The sequence below is a fragment of the Orycteropus afer genome, unplaced genomic scaffold (genome assembly GCF_000298275.1).
Source record: "Orycteropus afer afer isolate SDZICR_OR568_19922 unplaced genomic scaffold, OryAfe1.0 scaffold00230, whole genome shotgun sequence".
Taxonomy (NCBI): Eukaryota; Metazoa; Chordata; class Mammalia; order Tubulidentata; family Orycteropodidae; genus Orycteropus; species Orycteropus afer.
The window spans coordinates 2372212-2392907 of record NW_006921817.1 but is presented as its reverse complement, the minus strand read 5'-3'; the positions used below and the strand labels follow the sequence as shown (position 1 = coordinate 2392907).

Sequence of the window (20696 nt, the reverse complement as noted above, 5' to 3'; positions counted from 1 at the left end):
AATTAGATGCCCTGCCTTTGTAGAGGTTGCATTCACTCAGCAGATATAGCTTGGCCACATTTTCCATACTAAAAGTACATAATGATATTTATAACAGTACTTATAATAATGGCTAGCATTTATTGAAAACTATTATGTTCCAATTATATGCACTTTGCATATAATTTTTGTTATTGTTATATACCATCAAATCAATTCCAACCCATAATGACCCCATGTAACAGAGTAGAGCTTCTCTGTAGCATTTTCTTGGCTGTAATCTTTATGGATCTTACTGATGAACATCAGAGACTACAGCTTTCAGACTACAGCCTCAACACAAAGATAGCAAAAATCCTCACTAATGGACCAATAAGCAGCATCACAGTAAATGGAGAGATGATTGAAGTTTTCAAGGATTTTGTTTTACTTGGATCCACAATCAATGTTCCTGGAAGCAGAAATCAGGTAATTAAACAACATATTGCATTGGGCAAATCTGCTTCAGAAGATCTCTTTAAATAGATGTTAAAAAACAAAGATATCACTCTGAGGACTAAGGAGATCTGACCTAAACCATAGTATTTTCAGTTGCCTCATATGCCTATAAATGCTGGACAATGAATAAGGAAGAAGGAAGAAGGAATGCCTTTGAATTATGGTGCTTGTAAAGAATATTGAATATACCATGGGATTGTAAGAAGAACGAACAATTCTCTCTTTGAAGAAGTACAGCCAGTATGTTCCTTAAAAGCAAAAATGACAGGACTTCATTTCTCATACTTTGGACATGTTATCAAGAAGTGCCAGTCCCTGGAGAAGGACATCATGCTTGAAAAAGTAGAAGGTCAGTGAAAAAGAGGAAGATCCTCAATGAGGTGGATTGACACAGTGGATGAAACAATGGTCTCAAACATAGCAATGATTGAGGATGACACAGATCTGGACAATGTTTTGTTCTGTTGTGCACAGGGTTACTGTGAGTCAGAATTGACTCAAAGCACCTAACAACTAATAACAATAACAGAAGTCTTTCAGGAAGTATATTGCCAAGTGTTTCTCCCATGGAGCCAGTGGTTCAAACCACCAACTTTTTGGTTAGCAGCCAAGCATTTAACCGTTTGTGCCACCAGAGCTGCCTTTGCATATAATAGCCGTATCATGAAACTCCACGAGAACATAATATTAATGTACACATTTTCAAATGAGGAAATCTAAACACATGACAAAATATGATTCTGGTCCTCAGTAGCTTATAGTTCATTTGATAGAAAGACAGTTGAACTGAGCTGTCCAAATTATTGTGGTAGATGTCACCCTGGAGATCTAATGAACATAGACGAGTCTGGGTGAGGATACATGAGAACTGTCTTCTCATTTGACAATCATAGTGTCCCTGTGAGAAAGTCTGAATAACACTGTGTTGCCTGAGGGTGTTAAGTGAGTTGCTTAAGGTCACACAGGAATGAATTGAAGAGTGTCTGTGTACTTCTACCTTCTGACTCTTACTCCAGTTCCCTAGCTAGCTATGCTACTGCCCTTTCCAATATATATATATAATAAACTGTTAAGTTACCAAAAGAGTATGTTACTATTAAGTAATTTTTTTTTAAAGGAGGAGCTTCTGAAGAGTACAATTTCTGTTACGTTATAAGACATGATTATGGGTAACATGTCAGAAGGAAGGTTGGGCAATCTACTTCCATAGTGACACTGCCTCAGAAACCCAAAGATAGGTCGCTATGAGTCGGGTTCTACTTGACAGCACATAACAACAACAACAACATAGGTAGTATGTTAAAGTCAATTGTCAGTGACTATTTAATGTATCATTATGTGCTGAGGGAAGGATGTTGAGATGGAAAGGTAATGGTGCCTGGAAAATGGGCTGGTGTAGAGAACATTGACATACCCTTATCTCAAAGTTGTTTATCTTTTTATTTTTAATAGGATCTGGAATCAGGATCTGAAAGTGGAGCAGATACCATTTCAGTAAACCAGGCACAAATAAATTTGTCTTCTAACACGGAGTCCACTGTCCTACCATCTCCTACCCCAGCAGCCAATTCTGGAACCAAACCCAAGGCTATGGTAAGTTATAAATGATAGCAGTCAGTCTCAACTTGTAAATGTTGATAATCATCAGATATGAGTTGATATCTCTTCCATTCAATATAGAAGAAATACTCTTAAGAGTCTTAGCTGCTGTGACATGATAGTATTTGATTAGACAGAACTCTGGAAATACATGATGTTCTTCACAAATGATAATAACTCAAGTACTCAAGCAAAGCAGGTGATGAATCCAGAATTATTCCAAATATGACAATTACATTTTGTTACTGTATGACCAGAGCTTTGGAGAATCAGGAGTGTAAAATGTGGAGATGGTTCCTCCTGTATTATTACCCTGACCACACAACCTACCAGTTGCTTGACCTTAGGAAACTGCTTGGATAGCTAGATATAAAGATGTAAGATATGTACATATTAACATATGTGTATGTATTTATTTACATATAATAAATTTTCTGTGGGCATTAAAAGACAAAGCACATGTGAAGTGCAATATTTAGCACAGGATAAGTAGTGAATCAATCAAGCCACTGACATTATTATGATGATGCTTCATAGGCTTTACAGAGGCTGCCAAAATGAATGAAAGGGGGCTTATTTACATCACAGAATAATATAACATGGTTTTAATTGTGAGTAAAAGACTTTTTCCTTTAGGTAAAAAGTTGAAATGCAATAGGAAAGCAGTATTTGACTCTGAAAGGGAACATTTATGGAGGAAGTAATTACTACTTCAAATATCTGAAGTCCTAGTAGCTCCAAAATAACCATGACTAGTTCAGTGAAAATCATAGTATCATATTATTTTTAAAAATGTTCATATTAGCCTAGAGAAACACATTTGGATTGCTTTTTTGCTTGCCTTTAAAAGAGAAGGTAGATCAGAAATAGGAATCAAAAGATAGATTCTAAAGTTCAAACATGGCATCATTTAAATCACATATATACCAACTACTGTCTAAACTCAGACTTTAGTATTTGCATAGAAATAAAATTCTCTATTACTTGTGTCTAGAACATTTTTCATGGAATAAACATTTACTGAACACCTACTACATGCCATTCCTTGCACTAGTTGAAAAAATAATCAGAAAGAAGTAAAACGTATTTTCTGTTTTTAAAAATACCTTATAGTCTAGCAACGGCAGGCAGACATATAGACAGTAAAATGCAATGAAATGCTGTATAGGTGATGGTAACCCAAACCCATCGTTGTTGAGTCAATTCTGATTCATAGTGACTCTGTAGGACAGAATATAACTACCCCACAACATTTCCAAGATTGTAATCTTTATGAAAACAGACTGCCACATCTTTCTCCTGCGGAGCAGCTGGTGGGTTTAAACTGCTGACCTTTTGGTTAGCAGCTGAGTGCTTTAACCACTGTGCTACCAGGGTTCCACCTTAATTTAAAAACCTGCTGTTGACTTATAGCAACCCTATGGGACAGAATAGAGCTGCTCCCATGTGTTTTCCAAGGCTGTAAATCTTTATGGAAGCAGACTGCCCCATCTTTCTCCCGTGGAGCAGCTGGTGACTATGAACTGCTGATCTTTTGGTTGGCACCTGAGCACTTTTACCACAGCACCACCAGGAATCCTGTGCGTGATGATTAACCCTTTGCTGTTGAGTTAATTCTGACTCAGCAACCCTAAAGGGCAAAGTGGAACTACCCCATAGAGCTTCCAAGGCTATAACTCTTTATGGAAGCTGACTGCTTCATCTTTCTTCCACAGTGCAGCTAGTGGTGCCATACTCTCAGCAGCCAAGCACTTAACCACCACACCACCAGAACTCCTATGGGTGATGGTGCATGTATTGAGAATACAGGGAATGGACAAAGACTTGGAGGTGCCCTGAGAAAGCAGGGCCAAAAATAATGTGCACCAACAGTAAGAGCACAACAAAATGGTGCTCTTCTTTTTCATAAAGATTGAAGGAGATTAAAAAGCAAAATTAAAATATGGAACCTAATGATTTCATTTTATCACATTATTTTTGAGGAAAACAATAAAACCCTCCCGACATTTTTAACTTAAAGTTTTTAAGAATCATAGGAGCATTGGCTTTTTGAACATTGAGAGCTGCCCTGGGTCTGACATGTAGGAACAAAGTAGAAAGAAAGATTAAGTCACTTTTTAAAGGTACTTCTCTTTTAATTCACTTATTCAAGGATTTATTAGTATCCTGCAGAACATTGTTCTACTCAATAATTGCTCTACATTCATCTTTTATTTTAGAAAAATTACCACTGGCATCCACTATTTCTTTCTTGGAACATATATATTTTAGTGGTGATTACCTAATAATTTGTAATAATTTTTATGACTGTGCACTGCTTACTTTTTCTTCAATAGCTCCATGTTTACATATACTGACAATTTAGTTACATAGGAATATGTACACATTTTTATGGTAACTATCTTCAATAAAGTTCTTTTTTTAAAAATGAAAAACATAAAACTCTCAGTTCTCCCAGGGTTTAATCCCTTGAAGTGACAGATTCTTTCTTCAAATTTCACTTATCATATCATATCAATTAACCGAAATATTCACCCCACAGGCAAAATTGAGAAATACTGAAACCAATTCTTAAACAGAAAAGTATTTTTTCAGATACCCTCAATCCACTGTTTACTGATAACTTACTGCTGTGGAGTTGGATCCAACTCATAGCAACCCCTCCTTGGGTTTACAAGGTGATATCACTGCGGAAATAGATTGTTCAATCCACTGTTTACTGATAACTTACTGCTGTGGAGTTGGACCCAACTCATAGCAACCCCTCCTTGGGTTTACAAGGTGATATCACTGCGGAAATAGATTGTTCAACCTTCCTTCCAAGGAGTGGCTGGTGGGTTTGAACCACCAGCCTTCTGGTTAGCAGCCACATGCCTTAGATACTGAATAAAATGGATAAATTGTCAATGTTGAGTAAAATTGGGTATGAATATGGCTCCAGCTGCTCAGATGTGATTTATTGCCTAGGAGTACAATCATGACTTCTTAATGTGTGCCACGACACCTTAGTTATTGAGCAATGAAGATTGTTATGCAATTAACTTGCCTTCCAAACACAATATTCCACTTCAAGACAACCAAAATATGCATTATACATCTTGCCCAATTTCACAGGTAGAGTTAGACGACTGTACATGTAACTTTCATCAGTTTCTGAAGTATAATTTAGTAAAATTCTCTACAAACAGTAAAATTCTCTAGCAGGCCACAAAAAGTACACAGAAAGAAACACTCCATTGTCAAAAGCAACTAACAAGAATATGGCCAATAATAAAAAGTAACTGGAAAAATGAAGTACTTTTGTTTTGGGAAGGAAGAATTGTTTTAACTTGTGTATGTACATTTAATTTATTTGTTTTTATTGTTGCTGTTATTCTTTAAAGTACTTCCTTTCTTATTATTAGTATGAAAATAATTATTAGACTATGAATCCATTTTAGATTTTTTTTAAAAAAGTTGTTCCTGGCTTGGTGTATTAGACTAAAGAATAACTGTACTGGTTTTGAGAAATTAAACAGATATGTTTCAAAGTCTGGCTATGTAAAAAGACAAAAAATTCTAGCATCCTACTGAACAGTTATTTTAACCATGAATTCAAATTCCAAATTTCAATTTAAAGAGAAGCATAAATTTCTAAGAACACCTACTTAACACTTTCACCAATAATGAACTAGCTCTGTCCCATAATGCCACATTTTTTAAAAAGTGTTAACTTTCATTTCAGAATTATTTAATCCTACATTGGATTTCCTCCTGTGAAATCTATTTATAATGGTGACTACCACAAATATTTGGTTTTCCTTTTGTGTGTAAGGTCTTTGGGTTTCCAACTGCCTATTTTTCAACAAGATTTCTTCTTTTAACTGTATTATTAGAAAGGGACCAATGAGTAATCTTCAGAGTTTTTATAAGTGCTCTGTGTGCAAGATGCTGAAAATTAAGTGTTAAAGTAAATTTCTGACATATATTTCATATAAAATGAAAAGGTAGAAAAATAAGTTATTTGACGTCAAAGAATTGATTAGGAAAAAAAAAGGCCTAGTGCTTCATGGAAAAAAATTCATCAATTTCTCTCCACAACTCTGTAATTTTTTCCTTTGGAAACAATCTCATAATGTCTTTTGTCTAGACATTTCCACAAACAATCCACAAGTCATTATATAATTTTATATAAAATGCTTTGTTTTGCTATAAAACAATATACTGATATTACTCTGTTCATGACAATTTCAGTTGTTCTTGTGTCAATTAATATAGGATTGCTACATGAAAAATTTTAAAGCTGGGAATTATAATGCCAGAGATTGTTGTTCCTAAAGATACTTATAAACTTAGTTGTTCATTAAATCACTATTAATCATACAGTTATGAAAAAGATGCCAAACCTAGATAGCAAGTAAAATAGTACATTTTCAGTAAAGTAACTGGGGGAAGAGGTGGAGCTTATGATTCTGCTGTGTAGAGTTACAGAGAGCATCCTTAAGTACATGTTTCTAACTGAGTTTAAGATTCAACCCTCTCCCCTGTTTCCCTAGCCCAAAACAAACAAACAAAAAAAAGCCACTTCACTTGCCTTGTGATCGGGAGACTTCTAGTAACAGTGATGAGATCCTCAATCATTTGGGCCTGATTAGGGCACAGCTACCAAGAGTAGCTTTGCGTATAACCTAAACTATCTACAGGAACTTTGGAATAGATTGACACTTATATCAGACTATGCCACATAATGGAGTTACAAAATAACCCTTTTAATTGAAGGCACCAAAACCAGCACACATTCTTTACCATCAAATTTTGTAATTGCTAGTGGGTGAAAAAGACAGGTCTTATTCCAAGGTCAAGTTGGGAAGAGTAGTTTTAATTCCACAGATTGCATATGCCCCTGATCTTTTGGTCATTACTACCAAAATGAAAGCGTGTGCATCAGGATTGTATCTTTTCACCATACTTAGGCTATATGCCGAGCAAGTAATCAGAGAAGCAGAACTGTATGAAGAGGAATGTGGCATCAGGATTAGAGGAAGACTCATTAATAACCTGTAATATGCAGATGACACAACCTTGTTTGCTGAAAGGGAAGAACACTTGAGGCACTTACTGATGAAGATTAAAGACTATATATAGTCTTCAGTATGGATTACACCTCAACATAAAGAAAACAGAAATCCTCTCAACTAGACCAGTAAGTGTCATCACAAACAAATGGAGAAAAAAAAAAAAAATCTAAGTTGTCAGGAATTTCATATTACTTGGATCCACAATCAACACCCATGGAAACAGCAGTCAAGGAATTGAACATCATTCTGCACTGGGCAGATCTGCTGCAAAAGACTTTTTTAAAGTATTAAGGAGCAAAGATGTCACCCTGAAGAATAAGATGCTCCTGACCCAAGCCATGGTGATTTCAGTCAACTCATATGCATATGAAAGCTGGACAGTGAATAAGGAAGAATGAAGAAGAGTTGATGCCTTTGAATTGTGGCCTTGGCAAAGAATACTGAAAATACCGTGGACAAGAAGAATGAACAAATCTGTCTTGGATGAAGTGCAGCCAGAATGCTTCTTAGAAGTGAGAAGGTCAGATTTCATCTCACCTGCATGGGTCATGTCAGAAGAGACCGGTCCCTGAAGAAGGATATCATGCTTCATAAAGTAGAGGGTCAGCAAAAAAAGGGGAAACCCCACAACAAGATAGATTAACAAAGTGGCTGCAATGATGGCTTAAGCATAGCAACACCTGTGAGGATGGAGCAGGACCTGGCAGTGTTTTGTTCTGTTGTACATAGGGTCACTATGAGTTAGAGATGATTTGATGGCACATGACAACAACAACATGTAATAATGATATCAAGAATAAAAAGACAACTACAAAAGACAACCCAATTGAAAAAAAAAAAAATGGGTGAAGGACTTGAATAGATATTTCTCCAAGATGATATACAAGATAATGTCCTTGGGTTCCCGAGGTGGTATCACTGAGGAAGTAAATTGCCCCATCTTCCTTCCAAGGAGTGGCTGGTGGATTTGAACCACCAGCCTTTCGATTAGTAGTCAAATGCCTTAGGTACTACACTACCAGAACTATTTAATTTTTTTTTTTTTTTTGCATTTAGATGTGGTCAATCTAGATCACAACTCTAGTCAATCAGGCCCTATGTGTAAACTGCGTAACTGCTATAGAATATTCACCTGGAATCCCTGGTTATACATTTCAACTGACCTCATCTGACTTTAAGAAGTGAGTGCAGAGGTCATTGAGTGCCAGGGGCAAAATTAATTATCAGTCTGTTGGCATAAATGTAGAAAATACAGGAACACATTAAATATATTAATGGGAATTTTGAGACAACTATGGTCAAAATGAAGAAAGTGAGAACTCTATGAAAATGGGTAACTGGTTATTATTACTGCTCAGTGCTGTGAATTATATTCTTGGCTGCTATGATGTGGTATGCTGTTGGCTTGTCATTTTACATTGCCCAGAAATAACTGGAAGTTGCTATTTCTCTTGGATGGAAATATAAACTGGATTCAAGGAGTCACATCAGCCCATGGAAAAACTAAATCTTTTTCATTGTAATGATGATAACATGCAACAGTACTATTCATATGACTGAGTCTTAGGTTGCAAAGGTTATTTTTTTTAAATTATTATTTCCTTATAGGAATTTATTAGATTCTAACTATTTCATCGTTTACACACTTCACTTTTCCTATCTTTCTTTGGTTTCAGGAATTCTTCTTCAGAAACCTAATTAACCAGATCATTACAAAGTAAACACAAACAAGGAAGAAAAACAAGTTTTGCAAACTCAAAAATTATTATTATTTAAATGTCATATGCTTAGAGTTTACTACTCAGCCTTAGTACCCGGGTACAAGTTTCACTTCCCACTGATTCATAGTGATCCTTTCAGACAGGGTAGAATCGTTCCATAGGGTTTCCAAAGTTGTAAATCTTTACAGAAGCAGACTGTCTCATCTTTCTCCCACAGAGCAGCTAGTGACTTCGAATCACCAACCTTTTGGTTAGCAGAGCAGTGCATTAACTATTATGTCACCAGAGCTCCTTAAGTTCCACTTCTCCTTGGTAAAAGGAAATGCCTAGATTTGAAGTTAAAAAGATTTACTTGAGGAGGTTATTGTGGAGATCAACTAACCCCTCCCACAGAAGACTGTCATCAATAAACATGCAAATGGACTGGAAACAGATGTCAGCAGTCAGAATCTTCAAACATAAGAAATGAGAGAATTTTCAATTATTTAAATATAAAGGCAAATGGTTATGGAAAGTGTTTCTATTTTTTCAAAGTGTAAGGTTGATAAATTACATGTTTACTTATTATTTTAAAATCTAGACAATGTGAATTGAATCCTCTATGCTTTACAACCACAGAATTCAAAGAAATATCACATGCAGTTATCATAAAATGATTTCTTTTTTAGAAATATTTTTTTCTATCTCGGTGGTAGTTCTTGTTGGGGGTCTTTCCCTTTTTTTCACTGACCCTCTACTTTACCAGACTGAAGAATAGTTGATACTTTTGAATTATGGTGTTGGTGAAAAATACTGAAAATACCATGGATTGCCAGAAGAGTGAATGAATCTGTCCTGGAGGAAGTGCCCAGACTTGTCTCTCTTACTTTGGTCATGTTGTCAGAAGGGACCATTCCCTGGAGGAGGATATCATGCTTGGTAAAGTGGAGGATCAGCGGTGAAAAAGGGGAAGACTCTCAACGAGATGGCTTGATACAGTGGCTTCAATGATGGGCTCAAGCATAACAAGGATTGTGAGGATAGCACACGACTGGGCAGTGTTTCATTCTGTTGTACTTAGGGTCACTGTGAGTTGGAGCTGACCCTTCAGCACCTAACAACAACTACTTTACCAAGCATGATATTCTTCTCCAGGGACTGCTCCTTCCTGGTGACATGACCCAAGTACAAGAGATGAAGTCTGGCCATTCTAGCTTCTAAAGAGCTTTCTGGCTGCACTTCTTCCGGGAGAGGTTTGTTCATTCTGGCAGTTCATATATTTTCAGTATTCTTCTCCAACATCGCAATTCAAAGGCATCAATTCTACTTCATTCTTCCTTATTCATTGCCCAGCTTTCACATGCATATAAAGTGATTGAAAATACCATGGCTTAGGGCAGGCTCGCCTTAGTCTTCACACTGACATCTTTGCTCTTTAACACTTTAAAGGGGTCTTTTGGAGCAGATGTCGTTTGATTGCAAACGTCCTTTGATTTCTTGACTGCTGCTTTCATGGTTATTGATTGTGGATCCAAGTAAAATTAAATTCCTGACAACTTCAATCTTTCCTTCATTTATCATGATGTGGTGTATTGGTTGAGGTGTAATTATTGCAGGCTGTAGTCTTTGATTTCCAATGGTAAGTGCTTCAAGTCTTCTTCGCTTCCAGCAAGCAAGGTTGTGTATTCTGCATATCACATGTTGTTAATGAGCCCTCCTTCAATCCTGGTGCTACATTCTTCCTTATATAGTCCAGCTTCTTGAATTATTTGCTTAGCATACTGATTGAATAAGCATGGTGAAAGGATACAACCTTGATGGACACTTTCCCTGTTTTTAAACCATGAAATATACCCTTGTTCTGTTTGAATGACTGCCTCTTCATCTATGACCAGGTTCTGCAGGAGCACAATTAAGTATTTTGGAATTCCCATTCTTCCCAATGTTACTCATAATATGCTATGATCCACACAGTCAAATGCTTTTGCACAGTCAATAAAACACAGGTAAACATCTTTCCGGTATTCTTCGCTGTCAGGTAAGAGCCATCTGACATCAGCAATGATTTCCCTCATTCCACGTCCTCTTCTAAATCCAGCTTGAATTTCTGGCAGTTTCCTGTCAATATAAAGCTGCAACCATTTTTAAATTATTTTCAGCAAAATTTTACTTGCACATGATATTAATGATATTGTTGGATAATGTCCATATGCTTGTTGGATCCCCATCCTTTGGAATGGGCACAAATATGGATCTTTTCCAGTTGGCTTGCCAGGTAGCTGTCTTCCAAATTTCTTGGCATAAATGAATGAGTGCCTCCAACATTGCATCAGTTTGTTGAAACATCTAAGTGGAGATTCCATCAATTCTTTGAGCCTTTTTGCTTGTTTTACTAATTCCTTCTGTTCAACTTAACACTTCTGCATTCAATACCATCAGTTTTTGATCATATGTTACCTCCTGAAATGGTTGAATATCAACCAGTTCATTTTGGTACAGTGATTCTGTGTGTTCCTACCATATTATTTTGATGTTTCCTGCATCGATCAATATTTTGCCTATAAAATTCTTCAACGTTGTAATTTGGGGCTTGAATTTTTCTTCAGTTCTTTCAGCTTGAGAAATGCTGAGTATGTTCTTGTCTTTTGGTTTTCTAACTCCAGGTCTTTGCACATTTTATTATACTACTTTGCACATTTCATTAGAACAATATGATCATTAAACTAAAGCAGCTGTACTTGTGATATATTAATGATAGACACAAACACTGAAATTGTGTAAAAAGCCTATAGATTTTGGAGTCCAATAACATCATTTTAAAGTAAGTTATAAACCTGATTCCTGTGCAGAATTTTAATACTGTCTCTAAAAAACAAAAAAAAAATTGTCCATCAAGTTGATTCTGACTCATGATTACCCCATGTGTATCAGAGTAGAACCTTGCACCATAGGACTTTTAATGGCTGATTTTCCAAAAGTAGATCATAAGGTCTTTCTTCTGCCCAGGGTGGATTTGAACTCCCAGCTTTTCAGTTAGCAACTGAGAATGTTAACTGTTTGCTACACTTTATCAAATGAATGTTTAACAAAACAGATAATTGTCCTTACTGTTCTCCAGTAAGGGATAAAAGCACTTTTTTAAAATAAATGTAACAGTAAATTATCTTTTACTAAAGTTGAGGGAAAAATATGCAAGGTGTCATATAAAATTGACCAAAATATAAATAATATTTCGTAACTTCACATGGCTTTCATATCCTACATAAAGAAAATAGCTTGGTGGTGGTGTTATATGCTGTCGAGTCAGACCCAACTCATAGTGGCCCCTCCTTGGGTTTCCGAGGCAGTATCACTACTGAAGTAGATTGCGCCATCTTTCTTCCAAGGAGTGGCTGGTGGGTTTGAACCACCAGCCTTCTGGTTAGCAGTCAAGTGCCTTAGCCACTATGCTACCAGAGCTCCCAGAAAATAGCTAGAAAGGAGAAAAAGACACATATAGAAATTTTAAAGAAAGTTTAGTCAATCTCTTCTGAAACTTCAAAAGAAATTAAATTAGTATACTTTGCAACAAATCGAAAATAAAACATAATGGTTTTAAACTTTGATTGTAAGTCTTGTGAATGTGGCAATGTTTTTTGAGAGAGGTAAGAAATAGCATAAACACATGCGTATTTTAAATAAATATTTGTTTCTATTTACCAAGATCTTCATTTCTTACAAGGAAGAAGATTAATTTTTAAAAAAGAGATTATATAAGCATTTTTAAGAAAAATTAAACTACCACAAAAAAATCAAACGCACTGTGGTCGAGTCAGATCCTACTCATAGCACAGGACTGGGCAGTGTTTCATTATGTGGTACATGGAGGCACTATGAATTGGAGTCGGCTTGATGGCACCTAACAACAACACTTTTTCCTCTGTAATACTTGGGGTCACCAGATAACTTTCTGAATTAGTAGTTCCCTTCAAAAGGAAAGCTGTTAATGTTCACAAAAATTGCTCTGTTTCCTCTTTCTCAAAAACTCACTGATGTCGAGTCGGATTCAACTCATACAGTTTTATCCATTTTCTGTTGTCACTTTTGTTTAAGGAGCTCTGGTAGCATAGTGCCTTAGGCATTTGACTGCTAACCAGAAGGCTGGCAGTTCTAACCCACCAGCCACTCCTCAGAATGTAGTGATACTGCTGCCTCAGGAACCCAAGGAGGAGTCTCTATGAGTCGGGTTGGACTCGACGACAGTGAGTTTGGTTTGGTTTGTTTAGTTCATACATTTTTGCCTTTTTGTTTTCACTGGAAAATAAAGACAGAATTTTAAATAATTTACTTATATAAGAACATTTAGAACTCAGAATTAGTAGAATTATCATTTAAAAACCCAAAACCAAACCCACTGTCATCAAGTCAATTCTGACTCATAACAGCCCCCATTGGGTTTCTGAGGAGGTAAATCTTTATGGAAGTAGATTGCCCAGTCTTGCTTCTGTGGCTGGTGGGTTTGAACCACCAACCTTTTGGTTAGCAGTCAGATGCCAGCTCAAGCCTGTGATTTTACATTAATGTTAAATTTGTCTACTTAACTGATCTATTTATGTCTTTATGAAATTATCTCACATTTTTTGTTAAACAGAAGTCTTTTAATATATAATGTAGCTAAACTCCAATACTGTTAATATTATGCAAATTAATATTAAGAAACCCACTCCTTTTTTTCCCGAAAAATTATCAAGAACTTACTATGACTAGACATATCCATGGAGCCCTGGTGTTGCTGTGGTTAAAGCATTTGGTTGCCAACTGAAAAGTCTGCACTTTGAACCCACCAGCCACTCCATGGGAGAAAGATGAGGCAATCTGCTTCCCTAAAGATTTATAATCTTGAAAACCCTATAGGAAAGTTTTACTCTCTCCTATTGGGTTGCTATAAGTCAGAATCAACTCCACTATAGTGGATTTGTTTTGGTTTAATTTATATGTAATCCACTGCACAAAATACTTAGTAGAATTTAAGGGGGTGTGGGGAGGGGGTGTGGGGAGGATGGCATAATCGAGATTTCTGGATAACAGACTCTGGGGCCAAGAATAGCCTGGAGTATAGCTTTACTGGGAGTATGTATTCTCAGGAGATAGACAAGTATGAAGTATGAAGTGTGGAAGGCAGAATGGGGCAGAGGGCAGAGGGCAGAGTTGAACTGTAATGCAGCTACAACTGAGGCTTCAAACTAATCCCACAGATAGCTCTGGAGCTGACTGCTCAGAGTTGCCCAGATTGAGGCATGAGGGCTGGACCTCTGCATGTCTGCACTAGCCAATCATTGGCCTTATGCTGTCTCAGGAAAGTAATGTATGATTGAGTGTGAAACAACCAAGGATGTTTCCTAATGAGTGAAGAAACTGCAGATTGGCAGCCACTGCTAGCATCAGGGGAGTTGGTTCATTGCCCTGATGAGTGAATCTTGGAGTAGCTCTTCAGTCTCCATTACACATACCATGGCCTTCACTTTAATGGAACTTACACTCAGATTTAAGAAGTGGATATCCAAACACATGATCATTAAATGATGTAATAAAGTAATTAAATTATTACCAAATGTAAAAATTAAATAGTAAGGAAAAGTATTAGGTTTATTAGAAAAAGCATGAGACCACAGGTAAGATTTCTTAGGGAAATGACAATAGAATGTGGCCTTTAACAATGAATGAGTAGGAGTTTATCAGGTGAAGAAAGGAAGGGACATTTTAGCAGATAGAACACCATGTTCAGGGCATATTGAGAAAACCAATTTAATTAAGATACGGCACGTATAAAGGCAGTGGTGATTCAAGTGCTTTCCAAGAGGGAGAACCAGTTTCTATTCATAGCCAGTGCTCATCATGCCCAGCCATCACTCAGTCCATCAGTAGGGACTTGCATGTTGCTATGATGCTACACAGGTTTCAGCAGAGCTTCCAGACTAAGACAGACTGAGAGGAAAGACCTGAGGGCCTACTTCCAAAAATCAGTCAGTGAGAACCCTGTGGATCAGAATAGTCTTGCCACTTTTTCAATATCTGAAGAGAGTTATTTCATATATATTATTCCTTATGGACCAAAGTGAACATCTGATGAATTTAGTTTTACATTTTGCATTTGATACATTTTAGGGACATACAGGTAAAATGTATAGTATAATTGGAATTAGTCTTTCAGATTATTTGATGTTGACTCTTACAGGGAAGATAAGAGTAAGAAATAAAAGTATTGTCATTTCCAGTGTATGGAAAATCATATGATTTATCAAGAAAAGCAAAATAATGTGAAGGAGAAAGAAAATGGGAAAGAGTTTTCTCAAGGTAAAATGATAATTAGAACAAGCGAAAATCCAAGGATGGACATTTTGTGAAAAAGTGATTTCAGAAGCAGCAGGAAAAGAAATGTTAGATGAGATGTAAGATATGCTGTGGAATGTGGCAATAGGTAATACCCCGAGCCACAGCAATTTCAATTTAGTTGTAGGAGATGAGAGCCCTAATCCAATGGTTCAGTGTGGAAAGAAATGCTGAGGTATGTTTATAGAGAAATAAGAATTATTAGGAGGCATCTTGGAGGCTAGTCACCATAATGATTTATATCTCTGTCACATGCAAAAACGTTCACCTCCTCCAAAGCCCCAACAAGACTCATCCCATTTCACCATCTGTACAAAGTCCAATATCTTGTCCTATAAATAAAATCCAGGTACAGATGAAACTCCCCAGGTACAGTTCCCCAAGTGTAGTTACACTCAATCTGAAGACCTGTAAACATAAGAGACATACACCCAACATATAATGTTGTGACAGACATTGGATAACCATTATCTACTCTCTCATTCCAAGGAGCCCTGATGGTATAGTGGTTAAAGCTCTCGTTGCAAGCTGAAAAGTTTATGGTTCAAACCTGCCAGCTGCTTCATGGGAGAAAGATGTGGCAGTAATCTTTAGTAAAGATTTACAGCCTTGGAAACCCTATGGGGCTGTCCCACTCTCTTCTGTAGGATCACTAGGAATCAGAATGAACTCAAGGGCAGTGGTTTAATGAACTCTCCCATTCAAATAAAAGGGAAAACATGAGGCATGTAGAAATCACTGGTCCATACAAATTCTGAAATCCAGCAGGGCACATCCTGGAAGGCTCTTGTTTAGGACTAATTCCTACTACTTCCCGGGAATTACTCTTCTGGTTCCTTCTGGGGTCTTAGTTCTGCCCTTTGAACTATTCTGTTTCTTGGAAAATGGCCAGGGTTTGCAGCAGAATTGTTTTATCATCCTCCTTTTTGTCTGCAGTAGTTTAGAGGTCTAACGGCCTCTTTTTGGTTTTGTACTATCTCTGAAACTTTTGAACAAAACTGGACATGGGATTGCTAGTACAATCTGCTTAAAAACTTCATGTATCTTCTATGTGTCTTATTAGGACTCATTCTGTTAGATAATGTGATATTTACGAGTCTCTTCCAGATAAGCTCTTATTAAGCTTCCTTTTGAGGGACAGTATCTTCATGGTTCTTAGAAACCCTATTGTTTAATGGACGAGATCTGTGAAGCACACTCTTGAAATTCTTGAAGGGCCTTTTGTCAGTTTGCTTAGGCACGACCTTAGCTATTTCTCAGAGATTGGCAAAGGATTTTATAGTCACACCATTAGTTTCATCTTTAGACCATTTTCCTGACTGTGACCTGAATTTGATCTTTACCCAGGAGGCTTTTTTTTAATCTTTTTTTTTTTTTAACTTTAGTATCATTTGCTATGTGAAAACACTAGTAAAAAGCAAAAACAAAACATTATTTTTGAATTGAGCAAGTCTCAATTCTTTTATATTTAATACTCTTTCTTTTAAATTTTCTCTCTCCTCTTAAGTTACAGTATAACTAGCAAGAAGTCAGGCAGCACCTTTAAGTCAACCTCGAAATCTCCTCAGCTAGATCACTGAGTTCACTTGGTACATTTTCCATTTTCCACATTACCACACACAACAAAAAAGATACTCTTTTTTCTAATCCCCAATATTTTCCTCACTTTTCTTTAAGATCTTACTAAAAGCTGCTTCAAAGGCTATCCAGTTTATATCTTTGATGTTCTTTAGTCTTTTAATAACCCTTTCCCCTGAGATCCTTCTAAGCATTCACCTGCCACCTGATCCTGAAGCCACTCCCACAGTTTTTCAGTTGTTAGGTTTTTGTTACAACAGAATCCATTTCTGATAACAAAATTTATTGCATAGTGTAAAACAAAGCTAAAACTACAGCCAGTGAGTCAATTCCTACTCATAGTGACCCTACAGGACAGGGTAGAACTGCCTCACGTGGTTTCTTTGTGGAAGAAACAACAACGCAATGCAACACACTGCCATTGAGTCGGATTCGACTCATAGTGACCCCTCCTTAGGTTTCCAAGGCGGTATTAGCACGGAAGTAGATTGCCCAACCTTCCTTCAGAGGAGCGGCTGGTGGGTTTGAACTGCCAGCCTTCTGGTTAGCAGTCAAATGCCTTAGGCACCATACTACCAGAAATTACCTCATCTTTCTCCCACAGAGCAGGTGGTGGGTTTGAACAGCCAAGCTTTTGGTTAGCAGCCAAATGGTTTTCACCACTATGCCACCAGAACTTCTATTGCATAGCAAACCATCCCTAATTTAGTAGCTTAAAACAACAATAATCATCTATTAGAATTCATGGTTTCCATGAAATTAGAAATTGAGGAGTTGCTTTCTTGGGTAAGGATCTCTTACAAGGTAACAGTCACACATTACCTAGGCTGGCAAGATGGTTCCTCTTCACATGGATCTCTGTGTGAAGCAGCTTTAATGTCCTCACATTATAGCAGCTAATGATTGATCTAATAGACCATAATAGAAGTTTCAATGCCTTTAATGAACTAGTTTGGAAGTTACGTACTGTCTGTTGTGTTCTTTTGTATTCAGTGTGGGAGGAAACTATCTAAGGGCACATACAACATGATGCAAGGATCGTTGCAGGCCATCTTTAACATAGCTACCACATATGCAATTGCTTTAATGTGGCCTTTGCATTCCTATTTTTCTTAGTCACTTACTTCTTTATAGCTCTTAGAAACAAAAGAACACTTTTAGCTTCCGACTGAAACCTGTTTACACCTTCTAATCAACCCTTGAACAAGTTCTTAAATGATACCATCCCTGGTCCATGAGAAAGAGTTGTTGTTGTTGTTATGTGCCGTCAAGTCGGCCCCGACTCATAGCGACCCCTCCTTGGGTTTCCGAGGCAGTATCACTACGAAAGTAGGATTGTCCAACCTTCCTTCTGAGGAGTGGCTGGTGGGTTTAAACTGCCAGACTTCTGGTTAGCAGAAAGAGTAGCACTGCCTTTTTCTCAGTGGATCTTTTTGAAATAACAGAATATTAAATGTAAAATTTTCTTATAAAACATTTATGAAAGATTAGTTAAAATATTGTTATAAAACCAGAAAATAAGTATTGCTTTTGTGGTAAAAGCTATATATGTAATTTAAAAGCAGGAAGCATAAAAATTACTGAATAGTTTAGTTTTTATTTCTGTTGGCATGATGTATTACATTCTTCCTGATTCTCCTAGCATATTGCTGAGTTATTCAGAGTAAACAGCATTACTCATTAATTGGCTTAAGGAATATTGTTGTAGTGGATTACTTGTAATTCAATTTGTTATGTAAATTGGAAGGGACATTGCAAGGACCTGAGCTATCTTTTTAATTAAATAAAATTAAACTTCAATTAAATTAATTTCAGTTGAATTAAAGTTGTAAGTGAATTAGACATATGAGGAAAGTTATTTGTTCAGCCCGCTGAAGGGCTGTCACTATTTTTACAAACAAAAGGAATTCATGTAATCATGAATTTAAAATACATTTAAAGTAGGAATGCAGAGTTTTGAAAGGCTGAAAATAAACAAAGTAATTCATATGTGTGTGTGTGTGTGTGTGTGTGTATAAAATCGCCATGGAAAAAATATTTTGGTTTATGTGTATGCTTATAATGCATTTTACAATGCACATGAACATTGCTCCATCCCACACAGACATTTCAGGAAAAAACTGTACCACATTTAATCTCTTTCTGGATCAGAAGTTTGATGACCATATATATTCTTTTCAGACATTAGTTTTCACTTTAAGAGAAAAGTAATACTCCACTGACTTAAAATTCTATAACCATTAGTAACTATAGGGTCTTTCAAAAGATATCTCACAGAGTAGTAGCACAGGTAGGCTCTTGTAGTTGCTAACCTATTTTTGCTGCAATGAAGATAGGCTACATCTTGAAAATAATAATTTCTTAAAAAAAGAATAACACTAATTAAAATAGTATTATAAAAACATTGTAGAATAAAACGCAAAGTAGAATGTTGTTGTTGTTGTTATGTGCTATCGAGTCGAGAAAGCAATATCTTACTTTTTCTCATTTTTTGTTTTATTTCATTTTTTTTGCTTTCAGAATGCTGCCATCTTCTGGTAAAATTATAAAATCACTTATAGAGTTGCTTCACACACAAAACAGACAATTCACAGCATTAGACAAATTAAATTTATATGAATTCACCTTTACCTTTAGGAATCACCCATTTAAGATTTGTGCTTCCAATGTTCCAAAACTAGAGAGCTCTTTAGAAACTGTTTAGAAATTTCAAAAACTTACAGAGGGTGCTTTTAGGATCTGTAATACTATGAAAAGGATTTCTGGTGGGATAGTGGTCAAAGTAGGAGAAATTTGGTAGCATAGTGCCTAAGGCACTTGACTGCTAACCAGAAAGCTGTGGAGGTTCAAACCCACCAGCCCCTCCTCGGAAGGAAGGTTGGGCAATCCTACTTCCGTAGTGATAACCGCCAGTGTATGGGAGGAAGATGTGGCAGTCAGCTTCCATAAACGTTTATGGCCTTAGAAACCTTATGGGCAGTTCTGCTCTGTCATACAGGATTGATATAAGTCACAATCAACTTGATGATAGTGGGTTTGGTTTTGGTTATAATGGTATGAAAATATATATTACACAGTAATGTCATATGCAATTACAAAAAAAGCAAAATATCTCTAGGAAATATTTTGCTCCATTCTATCCCTTTAAGCATCTATGACTACATTAAGCCATTTTGACATGTTTCTATTTATAACTCTACAAAGTTTTAATTTTCAAGTTGGTTTACCTTGAAAGAATTTTTAATAGTATTTTATAAAAAATTTCTTATCAGTAAATGTCTTCCTAACAACAAAGTGCCTTCTGTGCCTGACAACTGTTGTCATAAATTTATTCATATTCATATCTTCTTTGTTGTTGTTGTTATGTGCCGTCGAGTCAGCCCCGACTCATAGCGACCCCTCCTTGGGTTTCCGAGGCAGTATCACTATGGAAGTAGGATTGCCCAACCTTCCTTCCGAGGAGTGGCTGGTGGGTTTGAACCACCAGCCGTCTGGTTAGCAGGCAAGTGTCGTAGCCACTATGCTACCAGAGCTCCCTTCTTTTTTAAGAATTATTTATTTAAAAATAAAAGCTCTCACTGTCTTGCTTTAAATCGGGACCAACTGGATGGCAGTGAGTTTGGTTTGGTTTTGGTTTAGCTATCACAAACTGCTTGTGCCATCGGGTTCCCTATAATCTCTTGTTCTCCTATGCTAGACCATGTAAATGGAAACATCAGTAAAATGTTGTCCCTGAACTTGAAATCATACAACTTAGTAGATTTTTTACCCAGCTCCTAGAGACCTTCAATGAGCCACACTATCCTTGAATTGCTGTTATTGTTGGGTGTTACGGAGTCAATTTTGACCCCAATTTTGACTCATAGTGACCCCATACAACAAAATAGAACTGATCCATAGGATTTTCTGAGCTGTA

General features: G+C 36.7%; 1 protein-coding gene across 1 annotated transcript in view; it reads left to right on the top strand.

The window, feature by feature from the left end:
* DLC1 (DLC1 Rho GTPase activating protein) overlaps positions 1–20696 on the top strand; it is a 606782-nt gene that overhangs the window by 141452 nt on the left and 444634 nt on the right. The window contains exon 3 of the mRNA XM_007948875.2: positions 1930–2070. Coding sequence (XP_007947066.1) covers positions 1930–2070 — 141 coding nt within the window. The remainder of the gene's footprint in view (positions 1–1929; positions 2071–20696) is intronic.